This window comes from Bos indicus x Bos taurus, chromosome 7 (assembly GCF_003369695.1).
Source record: "Bos indicus x Bos taurus breed Angus x Brahman F1 hybrid chromosome 7, Bos_hybrid_MaternalHap_v2.0, whole genome shotgun sequence".
NCBI classification, from domain to species: domain Eukaryota; kingdom Metazoa; phylum Chordata; class Mammalia; order Artiodactyla; family Bovidae; genus Bos; species Bos indicus x Bos taurus.
The window spans coordinates 44,762,054-44,775,763 of NC_040082.1; the positions used below are offsets into that span (position 1 = coordinate 44,762,054).

Consider the following 13,710-nt stretch of genomic DNA (forward strand, 5'->3'; position numbering starts at 1 on the left):
TGCTCTCCCCACACAAGGCGAACTGTCTGGAAAACCATTTGTGAAGGGATGCTGACGTGCCAGGCCCAGGACACTTAAAAGCTATTAGTGAATAACGCCCAGTTTTAGTTTTGTCAGTACACACTACAGCCAGACTGGCATCTGGTCACTACTGCTGGTGCCCAGCATCATGGGTCAGCAGCCTGGGGACCAGTCGTGGTGGGGGTGCTTGTCTTTCCTTCCCAGGCGTATCCGGGGCTGATCTGGATTCCGTTGGGCCAGAGTGCTGCTCCTCCTGTCCAGTCCATAGGGAAGTGTGCTCAGCGAGGAACCACAGCAACTTCTATGTTCCTGGCTGTGTCCTGATACAATGCCAAGCCACAGCAAGTGCATGAAATCCTGGAATTCCAGCTTCTGGACTGGGGAGTACTCTTGTCTGTGGCACTGACTATAGCTCCCCCGCCCTCAGACACAAGGCAGAGACATGAGCTCAAGACACATAGTTCTCCAGACCCGAGGAAGCACCTGAGCGCGCCAGGAGCCTCAGACACTGTCAGGAAAGCGCCCTGGAGAGGTTCCAGGTGCACATGCGAGGGCAGGTTCCCACGGATTTGAGGTCAGAACGTGAACCAGGCTCTACGCAACACACCCAATAGCCATACCCCTTCATGGGAGACCAGCCAGGCTACTTTTTTTTTTGCCTTTTCAAGTTTTTATTTTTATACATTTTTTTTGTATTAAAAAGAAAAGCATAATTACCACAAATTACAAACGACTAAAGCAGGACTAGAATAATGAATGAATCACTTCAGCCTGAAAAGCAGATACTCTCAATAATATTAGTTATAATACAAGCTCATTCAAGTATTTTACATTTTTTTTTCCTTGTAAATGTGATATCCTAGCACATGGTAAAGATAATGTACTATGAGCATAAGGTGGAACCTTCTCCGCAAAGCCAGATGACAAGTTTTCCTCTCCAGTCAGAATGGGCTGTATGTTCTGATCTTCTCTGCCTCTACCATCAATGTGGCTGAAGGAGAGGGTGGGGCTGGGGCAAACCCTGGGACCCTCACACACGAGATACTTGGGGGTCCCATTCAGGAGGGTGATCCAGACCACTCTACTCAGGCTTTTGGCAAAAAACCAGCCCCCCTCCCTAACTAGTTGTCTTCTTTGCCCCTCCTCCCACTGCCAGGGCTTTCTGAGCAGCTTTCTTTCGTAAAATCAATCACCAGGAAAGGGGAGAGAAGAACTACAATAGAACAGAACAAAACTTAACAACTTTGACATGGGGGCTCCTCACTGGGCTCTGAGCCCACGGGGTCCAGGCTGTGGCAGCGTCGGGCAGCCCCTCTCTACCCGGAGTGCCTTTCCTCCCAGGTTCAGGAGACAGCGGGAGAAACCTGCCCCTTAGCAGACCTGAGGTACACAGACCTCTGATGTTTGAGGCCCAAAGGTCATGTTGGCATGGACCCATCGCAGAAAGGTACAGGATGAACAGAAGGATTGGGGCAGGCTGTTGCTTCTGACTCAGATCTTGGATCCCCATGGAGGATGGTGGGTGTGAAGTGGCAAGCCCTGATGTCCTTTGCCACTCCTGGCATGCTTGTCACAGATACATCGGTCCTAAATTCAAGTGTCTTCAGAAAGTGAAGATGTAAACTACTCTTTGCAACATTAACTCCAAACATGTCACACAAAAAAAAAAGGAAAAAAAAGGAAGAAAAAAAGCACCCCCCCCCATCCCCAGCCTGTATTGAGATGAAGTTCTCACCTCCCCACCCCAAAGGGGCTTCTTCTTTCTGGGGTGTCTGTGGGGAGGATCAGGGAGAGGATGGCAGCCCCCTGGCCTGAGAGTAAACTCTAGAGAACAGCCCATACCCCCAAGGCTTCCTTGTGACCCCAAACCCAGCAGAGGACAAACACTGAGGTTACTATGGTGCTGCAACAGTACAGGGCCGAGCAACCCAAAGGAAAAGGGGCGATTAAAGGAAGGAGGGGGTCCAAGTGTCCGGTGTGTGGTACATCATGGGGCAGGCACCGGGCTGGGCAGGGAGAGGCCTCAGACTCCACTGTCAGAGCACAGACCAGACACTCATCTCGGCTTTCGAGACAACCAGCTCACAGGAATGGAGATGGGCTTCCCCATACTGGGAGGGTAGAGACTGGGGGTGGGCGGGGGTGGCACAGCAATGAGGTGCCCAAGACAGAAGACAAGCCCTTGCCAGCCTGAGATACTGGCCCCTACTCCCAAATTTAGGGCCCAACAGAGGAAGCAGTTGAAAAGGGCTGAGAGTGTGAGCGCATGACCAACACCATCCCAGGGTGAGTGTGTCATCATGCCCACGCCCAGCCCCCAGCCCAGTCTGTGAAGGCCAGTCACGGGTCACCGTCCCTAGCTGCGGCTGCCAGGAGACCGGCCATTGCACTAATCATCCACAGCCCAAGACAAGCAGTCAGTGGCTGGAGAAGTGAAGACAGGCATACTCTATGTCCACATATACCTTCTGGCCATGGGGCTTCTCCAACTGGCAGGATTCCCCATGCCCTCAAGCCTCCTCATCACTTGTTCCTAGGCAGGGTCAACTGGAAGGTGGGCAGGGATGGCTTGCAGAGGGGTGATGCAAGATGGAGAAACCCACCCGGCCCACAGGAGGAGAACAGCGTCTTTCTCCACCTTTTAAGAGACAAAGCCTCCTGGAGGTCTCAGAGATCGATCGAGGGAACACAAGCAATGTTTCCAAGCCTCGGCTGCCAAGTGTTCACCTTTCCCCTCTGAGGTGGGGGAAGACGGTCAGGCTGAGGACAGTGTGTCCCAGATCCAGGCCAGTGCGGTCCTCCAACAATCTGAAGCAAACTTGGCCTTGGGGTTCCGAAGGTAGGATGAAGGGCGTCACGACAGGACGGAGCCTGGTGAGAGGAACAGCAAGCAGAGCGACGACACGACAGTGGCAGCAGCGTGTGGACACAGGGTGTCAGCTTCAAATGACGCAACAGCGGGGATATTTTGGGCACGGCTCTGATCTGAGCCACTCCCAACTCTCTTGCCTAGAGGCAGGAGGTGCTGTACATGCAACTCAGTCAAGAGACAGATTCTAACCAATCCAGCCCAGGCACATCCAGAGAAGGTGGGAGCTCTTCAAGTTGACTCCACGGAGGAAAACAGGCATTTGAGTATTCAGATTCCCACTCCACAATAAGGCAACTTTTAAAAAAATACTATTTCCAAGAACAAAACAAAAAAATTCCAAGAGTAGGGGAAAGACATCACTTTCTGTGGATTAGGTGGGGGTTTTCTGATGGGGTTTTTTTGGTCTTTTATGGTCGATTTTGTCTTTTTTTTTTCATTTTCCCAAGGATGGAAAGGTCAGAGAAAAATAAAATAAATCATCTTTCAATAGTCTTTTCTGGTATGAGCAGCGTCTCTCTGGGCTGGAGTAAGGGGCATGGGGAGAGGGGGATGGAGAGAGGCTGAAACCTTCCCTCGCCCCACTTCTAGATCCTTTGGTTTCCTCCTCCCAGAAGATGGCAGAAGGGTGTAATGGGGACAGCAGGAAGAGAACATGGCGATGGCAAAGCCCCAGATAATCAAGGGGCTGGTGCTTGTAGGGCCCAGGGACGCTGCCAGAGCCTTCTATGAAACAGTGCTGGGCAATGGGGCCCACAGGGCCTTTTCATGGGCTGCATAGTTGGCTTGAGGGAGAGCAGGAGGCAGCTGTGGATGGGGACCAGGGTTGCGGCCTACCAGCCGCGGGCAGGGCTACAGAGTGATTTTGGTAATCCAGACGAACTATCAATAATTTAAAACTTGATATATATATATATATATATATATAAAAAATTTCCCCCTTACCCTCCCCCTCTTAGAAGAAGCTAGGATGTGAAGAAGAGTCATGGAGAGAGAAGAGGGAAGGGGGTGTGTGGAGGCTCCTGCCCAGGGGTACCTCTGATAGCCCAAATGGTATACACATTGCTACTCAGCACGAAGGCCCATCCTAATGACTACAGGCCTGTCCCTTCTCTGTCCCCTCTCTCCTGGGACTGGGCACCCCCATAGACGCTCACCTACTCCCTCCATCCCTTCTCCCCCAAAACCCCAGGGCTAAAGGGCTTTTCACTTTCCCAAAGTCTGTGCATCCGAGTGCTGGCTTGTCCATTTGGCATCTTCCCGGACGGGCTGGCCAGTGGGTGGTGTGGGGGGCTGGCTGGTGGTGGGTCTGCTGGAAGACTGGGAGGGGCACCGTTTCCTGCCCTCGCCGCTGCCACCTCCTGCTGCCGCTGGGTGTCGCTTGTGGTTGCCCTCCTCACCCATGGGGGGCTGTAACAAGGAGGGAGTCGCAGGTGATTAGGGAGCACTACCCACACCACCTCCCTTGCCAGAGCTATGCAGAGACCCCCTACTTCCTACCTCCCAGTGTAGATGATAAATGGGTTTATAACCCTAAAAACTAGTCACTAGTTTTATTAAGCACATCTCCATGCCAAGATGCCAAACCCTGTGCTGATTTATGTACATTTACTCATGGGGTCTACACCACTCTTTGATGTAGACCTGACCATCTAATTTCACAGATGAAGACAGCGAAGCACAGAAAAATAATTTGCTGCCAAGGGGTCCAGAATTTTTAACTGGTAAGGACAAAATCTGAAACAGGCCTATCCAGCACTGAAGCCCAGGCCTTTATCCATACATCTTTCCGCTCCCCTTCTGGGAAGTGGCGGCTGCTCAGGAGATGGTACATGGAACGTGGCATGCAATACGCTGACATGCCTCCATTCAGAAGGCCCAGAGACTGCTGGGGACTGCTTCATGGCTCTAAAAAGGACACTGATCTTAAGAGTCAGACTAGGATCCAGTCTAGCCTCACCACTGCCAGAGGTCCTGTAACCCCAAGGTCACCTTGCCCCTTTCTGGGAGCCAAAGCTGAGCCCTTTTTGCTCTGCTCCCAACAGGTCTCCCTATTCTCTACACATGCACCCCTCTGCCCGCCTCCAGCCCCCAAAGGAGGAAGTCCGGACTAAGGATGGAAGAGAACGGACCTATCTTTTTGTCAGGACACCTGAGCAGTGCTGCCACTATCTCACTGACTGGCCATGGGCTCCTGATCATCCACTGCTATAGTGATGACAACAAGAACCCTGCCTGCTTCACTTTATAAAGGTTTAAAAAGGTCAAAGCAGTGTCTGACACACAATAAAGTCAAAATTTTTAAGTATGTGAAGACTATTACTTACTTCTGTTTGCCCTTTTGCTAAAAGGTTTCAAGGGAGTAAGACGACTGGCATATCCCTACTACATTATAAACACTTTGAAGGAAAAAGTTTTACTTATCTCTGGAATCCCTGATACACTCAGGACAGAAGAGGAACCAGTAGTCATAACTTTGACCCACCACTGGATGTCACTGTTGAGTCACTGTGCCAAGGAGTGGGAGGAGCAGGGAAGAACTAGACATACTTTATCAAGTTCTGGGGTTGGAACTGACCTCTCCCAGAAAGAATAAGAACATTTACCTAGGGTACTCATCCTGATCACCTCTAAATATGGTATAGCAGCAAAGAGGGATGGAGATAAGACAGAAAGGGCATTATGATGGTTTAGCCACATCCACTATGGAAAAGGGGGTGAGAAGTGATCGCAAACCCTCCCATGAGCCTTCACTGCCCACTTCTCACACCTTCTGTTTAAGAAACTTAAGGCCCAAAAGGGACAAGAAGGATCCCTTTGCTAGTGGCCCAGCTGGGATCAAAACCCAGGTATCCAGATCTCTGGTTCAGTTTTCTTTCTAAGACAATCAGGGTGGGAAAGATGAGAGACATCCACTCACATCCACTCGGAAGTCTTCGAGACGTCGGAATTTGCCGAGGTATTCTTGAAGTTTGGGGTCAATGTCCAAATTTTTGGCTTTGGAATATTTCAAGAAGGCCCAGAACTTTTCTAGCCCATACAGCTGACCTGCAGGGGAAGACAGGTAGAAAGAAGCTTGGCTGCTGAGAAGTTAATAGAGAGGCTCGGGAGAAGGGGATATGATGTGATACAGACAAGCCCAGGGGCCGAGAAGACAGATGACCAGGGCTCACAGAGTCCCAACTCTGACTCTTACCTGCTTCGTAGTCCTTCACGGTTTCCTCCTGAAAGTCCTTAAATATGTCCAGCCGGAACTTCTTTTCCAGGCCATAACTGTAGTATCGAAAAAGGCACTCTAAACCATATCTGTAGGAGAACACAAGTCAGTGAAATCAGAACAGTTTCTTTATCTGTAAATAGGAAATGCATCTGGATGATAGATGAACTATGAAACCGTTTAAAATACATGGATTACTGAGAAAATGCTAAGTGTTCTCTGAGAAGGCTGGCAATTAATGCTAGTCTAAATGAGTCCAGCATTAAACGTTCGCCAAGGGTCAGCAAACTTGGGCCAAATGAACAACAGCCTTTTGCCCACACCTATTTGCCTATGAAGTATCACTGGTTACTTTCTGCTGCTAGAGCAGAGAGTAGTTGTAACAGAGACTTTATGTTCCACAAACATAAGCTATTTGTTGTCTGTTCCCTAAGCAAATTTTGTCAATCACCAGCATAAGTTCTCTGCAAAGCCATTTGACCATGGCAATCAGATCACCTATTCACTCACTGGACTCAGAAATTTCAATTCTAGCAACGTATACAGGGAAATGACCAAAAATACAGATTTAGATTTTATAGATGTACCAAAATTGTTCATAGCAGCATTCTTTTGAAAAACTTAAGTCTTAGAAAAGTGATTAAGAAAAATCGTGGTAACTGTACAACAGAATAATACAATCTATTTAAAATTATAATTTAAGTATACACTGATGGATACTTAAGGAGATATTAACAATACATTATAAAGTAGAAAAGATATGTTTCAAAGTGTTATAGGTAGACAAACATATTTTGTAAACAAATAAGTAAATTTTAAATCTACACATGCACACAAAGTCTGGCAGGGCACAGAATATGATGTTAAATACACTGACATGGGTTATCTTTGGGAGGTAGGATTTTCAAATGATCTTATCTCTATTTTCTAAACTTTCAGCCAAAAGCATAAAACTTTTTTAAGATGGCAAAAAGGTTAAGTATTTTAACAACATGGAGAAATGCTCATGCTTATAAATGATGAAGAACATATTAAAAAAAGCATTCCTTTATGACCTGAATTCATAAATATGGCAGAACATTAACACTGGTTGTCTCTGGACTGAAGGATGTTTTCCCCCAGCTTCTTTAAACATTTGTCCTTTTCAAATTCTTCACAGAGAAAAGATTTTACTTGGGAAAAGTGTCCCTCTAGTTTTTTTTTTTTTAATAGCAAAACATTAAAAGTAATTGAAGTATCTATTAATAGGAGACTACTGAAATAAATTATACTGTACATCTAAACAGTAAGACCATATAAGCCATTAAAAAAAAAAAAACCAAAGAGGTGTGCATGTTGGGAGGCGGGGGGAGACTACACACGTCTGTCCTTGCTTACATAAGCCAAGTATTTTTAGAAAGAACTCACAAGATTCTAACAATACTGGCTGCCTGTGGGGAAAGGAACTAGATGGCCAGAAAACTAGGATGAGGAAGACTTCTCACTATATATAACCTGACGACTTCTTTGAATTTTGAATATATTACTTATTCAAAAGTACTAGTTTTTTTTTAATAAAGTACATGAAATATATACACAATGGACTTCCTATCACAGTTCTGGAAGCAGACCCAACAAAGATACCCTCTCACCATCTCTCAAGCACCAGAGTCTTCACCCCAATCTCACTCACCTGTAGCCTTCTTTGGCATCCTCCAGAGCCAACTGCTTGAATTCCTCATACATCTTTTTGTTGAAGTGATCTCTGAGGAAGAAGGACCAGAAGCGGAAGAGAGTGTTCATCTCCTGAGACTGGCCAATGCCCAAGCGTTTTCGCTCTGAAGGAGGAAGAGGAAAGATGTAATTTAGAGCCAGGCTGCCTGTGCTGTGGGGGACAAATGATCCTGTGGCTCAAAGACATCGGTCCTTTCTCCTCCCAATTCCTTTGCTCATCACCGTTAAGTCTCCGGGGGGGTATTCACTGAGGACTAACTATTCTGCAGCAGGCCCTGCTGCTGGGCATGGGGCATGAGCACCCCCAGAAGTAGGTGGCATCTGCTTCTGAAGCAGGCATCCTGGTCTACCTCTCCACCTCAAATATCACTGCTCTCAGTGTAGTTAGAACCAGGAAAAGCACAAATAAGTAATCCATGCACTCAACAAATTACATTCATCATATCATTGTTACCGATTATTTTAGGAGTCCTACAATATTAAGTAAAAATGGTACATGCGAGGGCGGTTCAAGAGGGAGGAGACATATATATACCTATGGCTGATTCATGTTGATGTATGACAGAAACCAACACAATATTGTAAAGCAATTATCTTCCAATTAAAAATTTTAAAATATATACACACACACACAACACCAAAGAACAAGAAACAACAGATAAAATTTTTTTAAATCTGGTATCATTTAAAAATTAAGAACCTTTGTACTTCAAAGGACATGATCAACAAACAAGGTGAAAAGACAACCCACAGGATGGGAAAAATATTTGCAAATTATGTTATCTGATAAGGGACTTAGAAAAACTTATTACACCTTAATAACAAAGACAAGTAATTCAGTTAAAATACAGACAAAGGATATGAATGGACATTTCTCCCAAGAAGATATACAAATGGCCATTAAGCATATGAAAAAATGCTCAACATTATTAGCTATCAAAACCATATCAAATAAAATCAAAACCATGACAGGATATCATCACACACCCACTAGGACGGCTATACTCAAAAGGAAGATGATAGTGTCAGGACGATACGGAGAAACCAGAACCCTCATACACTGCTGTGAGCGATATAACATGATGCCGCTACTGAAGCAAACAGTCTTGCAGCAGTTCCTCAAAAGGTTACACAAAACTACCCTATTATATGACCTGGGAATTCCACTGTTCCACTCAAGATAAATGAAAACCTATGTCCACACAAAAACATGTACAGGAATGTTCAAAGTAGCATTACTCATGAAAAGACAAAGCAGAAATTTTGTCCATCAACTGATGAATGGATAAACAAAAGGTAGTATCATCCACAGTGGAATGTTGTTTGATAATAAAAAGGCATTAAGTACTGATACACGGTACAACATAAATGAACCTTGAAATTATACGCGAAAGGAAAGAAGCCAGTCACAAAGGATCACGTGTTACATGAGCCCACGTGCATGAAGTCAAATCCAGAGAGACAGAGCAGATGGTGGTTGTGTAGGTCTGGGAGGAGTTGGGGAGGGGCAGGGAGGGGGAATGACTAGTAAGGGGCACAGGGCTTACTTCTAAGGTAACGAAAATGTTCTAAAATGGATCTGGTGATGGATACACAACTCAAATATATTAAAAGCCACTGAGTTTGTATGCTTCAAATAGGTGAATCATATAGTGTGTGAACTGTATTTCACAGATGCTCTGAGCATCTTTAGAGACAACCCAAGAGAAACCTACAGTTAAAAGGTTATCTCCTTTTGTGACAAAAGGAAACATGCGAGTGTCCAGAGAGGCTCTCTCCTTACATTCTCATCTAGAGTAGGGGTTAGCCATCTTTTTTTCTCTAAGGAGCTACAGAGTAAATATTTTAGGCTTTGCAGGTCACATATGGTCTCTGTCATAAAGTCTCACCCTCCCCACCCCTACTTAAAAATGTTAAAACAAAAACTGTTCTTAGCTCTAGGGCCATACAAAGACAGGTTGCTGGCTGCATTTGGTCCACAGGTCATCATCTTTCTGGAGAATATATGCTGTCTCATGCATATTTGTTTGTAACATTGATGGTTTCACCAGAAACAGGAAAGAAAAATCCTGTGTTTTTTTTTTAATATCAACAGAGAAAAATCAAGGAACAGGAATATTCTAAGCACCAGATCCTCTTTGCCTCCTATATTCTATAACTAACTTCAGTCCTTCCTGCTATAATGTTATGTCACTTCTTGCTCTGAGGCTAGAGAACAGTCACCTGCTCCACCAGCCCTTACTCTGGATCTCAGTAGTGGCCCAGGAAGCTCCACCCTCTCCCTCTGTGCTTCTTACCATTAAGGCAGCGCCTACGATACTTGTGGTAGACGTGTTGTGTGAAGCCGTTTTCCTTGAGCAGCTCGTGGGAAGGATGTTGGAACTTGGGCAGCGACTGAGGGGTACAGCCATAGCTGCCAACTGCAGGCGTGCCTTCTGAGGGACTGGAGCTGCAGAGACCATGAAACAGAATGTCACCAGGTTCCCCAGAGAAGCCAACCATCAGATAGGAGGGGTCCCTCTGGTTCCTTCCAGCCTTCAACATTCAGCCTCTCAGTGTAACAAAGAAGCCCAGCTACTGTACTAGACCCTTAATGAACTATATGCATGGATCTCACTTATTATATCCATGGGTCTCACTTACTCAACCAACCTTTGGATGTTTTTTTAACAGTGAGGACATTGGGGCTCACAGAGACTAGGAGTCTTGCCCTGTCACAGAGCTAATATTTAACATCTCAGATCTGTACAATGCCCAAACCTGAGTTTTTAGCTGTTTATTTATCCCATGTTAACATTTAACTTTCCTTAACGAGCTGTAATGGGTTAACCCATCCATATTTTTTGTAAAACCACCATCTATCTTTGCAGAAAATAAATAAGAGTGCATAGGTCAGTGGCTCCCAAACCTTCTCTGGAATTCAGAACACTGGGGTCATTTTCCTGAGAATAAATAAAAAGGAATCCAGGCCCTACCCCCAGAAGCTGTGTCCAGCAGACACAGCTGTACTTTTATTCAACTCCTGAGCTATCCAGAGGGAGGCAGCAGATATGCATGTCTGAAATCAACTGAGCTGACCTCCCATGAGAATGCCATGCAGCCACCACACTTCAGAAAGCAGCCTTCCTCTCCCCAGGATCTGGATTTAAGCTCTCTAGACTACTCCTGGTTTTTTGGATTTGGATGAGGGCCCCTTCCTTAAATTTTCCTTCATTTGCAGACCAAAGAGGTACTCTTGTCTTGGTGTCATCACGGTCATGGCTCTGCTGCCCTCCCTGCAGTCAGCCTGATCCCCTTTCCCATGGCCCACACCTGATGGAAGCAGTCCGGGGCCTGTGCTCGCGGGAATCCATCACCCAGCCCACGTGACTCTCCAAAGGTGGGTTCGAGCTGTGTCTTGTCTTCCTTTTCCGAGGCGTCTGCAAAGGTCAGTGTGGGATTTGTTAATATACAGTCATACTCATATGAATCTGAGGAGCATCAAGTATTTGTAAGATTACGATACCCTCCTAAAGTCTGAGTTATCTCACAATTTACAAAGCATTTTCATATCTAGTCTCATGTGATGTCCACAGCTGTGAGGAGGAGCTGGCACACCTACTTGACAGGTGACAAAATTGAGGCTTGTGGGTGATGTGATCTGCTCAAGGACCTGTCAGTTCTCCTTAGATCTTATCATGGCTGCTTGGGCCACCACTCCCAGCCCCCATTCCACACTGCAGATGGGGTCACTCAATCCCAGTGGGCCCACTAGCCTAAGAATATGGAGCAGGTGGGGGTGGGGTGGGGGTGTGTGGTACTTTCTTAGCTCAAGACAAGGGACAGAAGCAGAGCCCCGAAGGCAGTCAAGTGAGCCCAAGACTTAGTGGCTTAGCATCAATGCCTCACCTTAGCATCCAGTGTTCGACCTTCCTTCACCACTGGATAAAACCGCGATGTCTGGCTTGAATCTTTGAGCTGCGGTGTCCGGGGTGTGCGGGGGGTCCTGGCATTGCGGTAGTTTGGCGACTCTGGGACAGTGGTTGGTAGAGAGCGGGCGATGGTGGAAGGCTCGGGAGCACCAAACAGCTTGTTGGCCAGGGCATCAGTGGGAACTGCAGAAGCAGAGCGGTGACAGTGAGCAGAGGGGGGCCGGTAACTGCCTGTCCCCAGATGCCCCGTCAGACAGCTCCAGACTCTCCCACTCAGGCCAGGGTGGCAGGGGTCATCTCTCACCTTGCTGGAAGCGAGGTGGTCCAGGAGGGACCTCCTGGTTGGGATCCACAGGGGGCTCAGGGGTTAGTGTGTCAAACTGCTCCCGACTGATCATATTGACTTTCTTGAAGTTCTCGACTTCTTGCTACAGAGGACACGAGATGGGTGGGGAAAAGAGGCTGGTAAGAGGACTGCCCTAGCCTGTTTTAGGAATCAAGACAGGAAGTTGAGGAGGGCAGTTCCTATGTCCACATATGTGGAATTCTGGTTCCCGGGCTCTCAGCTGCCCATCACCATGCCTCAACCCCAGGTGCCCAGGGGTTGAATGTGCTCACCCAGCAGCACTTGCCCAGCCCTCCCTGCAGCAGCACTGAGGTCAGAACTCCAGCCCCCCAGGAACCTGCTACAGACTCCCCTCCCCAACTCTTCCTGCAATTCTCTCATTTCGAAACACATTACTATTACCACTCACTACAGAGGCTCACCAGAAGCCGACTGACCACCATACACAAAATGCCTACACTTCCAGTTCTGACTGTTTCTAGGCAGCACTGAGTTTTTAAAAGACCTATCTTTTCTCCATATTCCATACTCAAAAGCAAGTTCCTCAAAATGCCTTTAAACTTTAATACATGCCTAAATATTTAAGAACAGAAATGAAAATCCAATCTTATTCTTCACAAAAGTGTCTAGCCAACCTCTGAAATTAAACATGGATGATCAAGAAGCAGGATGATCCCCTCTCACATGGGCAGTTTACAGTGTTTATACACCTCTTCTCATTCTTAATATCCCCCACAAGGAGTGTCAACTGTCACTCCCTTTTATTAGATGAGGGTGCTGAGCTTCTGTGCCCAAGGCCACGCGGTTGTCAGCTTTCCTCTGCCTCACATCACAGGCACCCTAGGCCCCCACCACCACTATGCCCAAGGCTCACCTTGATCTGGGAATACTCAGGTTCGAACTTCTCAGTCCACAGGTCCTGCTCATAGTAGAAGAGCCCATCATTAATGACCTTGGCCAGCTCAGCACTCATCTTGGCACGCGAGGTGTGGTTGCCAGTGCGGTCGCCCCCTGGGTGCCGGCGCATGTAAGGTGGTGTCTGAGTGACAATGAGGATTTTGTTGACATCTCGGTCATCAATCTCATAGTCAGAGTCCTCATCAGACCAGGCGGTAAAGGTATTCTTCCGTCCATCCATCTGCTCCATTTCCTCATCAAACAGGAAATCCAGTTCCTCTTGCTCATCTTGATCCTTGGACATCAGCTGCTGAGAGGGCAGATGCTGAGGCAGAGTGGTCGAGTGAACAAATCTGGGTTCCTCTGACTTCTAAAATGGGGGGAGACCAAAGAGAGAGAATCACCAGGAAGTCCTTAGGCCAGGCTGTCACTGTCCCCTGAGAGAAGCCCTGACCCCTCAACACGGGACTGTTACATCTGCAGCCCTGAAAATGACACCAAGTCACAGCTGTCAGCGCTGGAGTCACTCACGAAAAAAGGATGTCCCATACGACTCTGGGTTTCTCCACTCACAGTTCACATCAGTCCTTCACAAACACTGAAACGACAAGCTCTCTGTATGTACAGACTGCACTCTCATTTACCTAAATACACACCCCTCCACAGCACCTGGCCTCCAAGCATATACATGAAGAAGTTCAACAGGCTGCTTCATCCTTTTCCCCATCCCCAACTC

General features: G+C 47.0%; 1 protein-coding gene across 3 annotated transcripts in view; it reads right to left on the reverse strand.

Moving 5' to 3' along the window:
* Positions 1–705: 705 nt before the first annotated feature.
* Positions 706–13,710, reverse strand: part of LARP1 (La ribonucleoprotein domain family member 1) — a 91,471-nt gene continuing 78,466 nt past the window's right edge. For all 3 annotated transcript variants that reach the window (XM_027545875.1, XM_027545872.1, XM_027545871.1), the window contains exons 11-19: positions 12,952–13,344; positions 12,036–12,159; positions 11,709–11,914; positions 11,133–11,239; positions 10,118–10,269; positions 7,780–7,924; positions 6,087–6,196; positions 5,811–5,938; positions 706–4,300 (exon numbers count right to left, since the gene is read on the reverse strand). In XM_027545875.1, the coding sequence (XP_027401676.1) occupies positions 4,097–4,300; positions 5,811–5,938; positions 6,087–6,196; positions 7,780–7,924; positions 10,118–10,269; positions 11,133–11,239; positions 11,709–11,914; positions 12,036–12,159; positions 12,952–13,344 (1,569 nt within the window). In that variant the 3' untranslated portion in view covers positions 706–4,096. The remainder of the gene's footprint in view (positions 4,301–5,810; positions 5,939–6,086; positions 6,197–7,779; positions 7,925–10,117; positions 10,270–11,132; positions 11,240–11,708; positions 11,915–12,035; positions 12,160–12,951; positions 13,345–13,710) is intronic.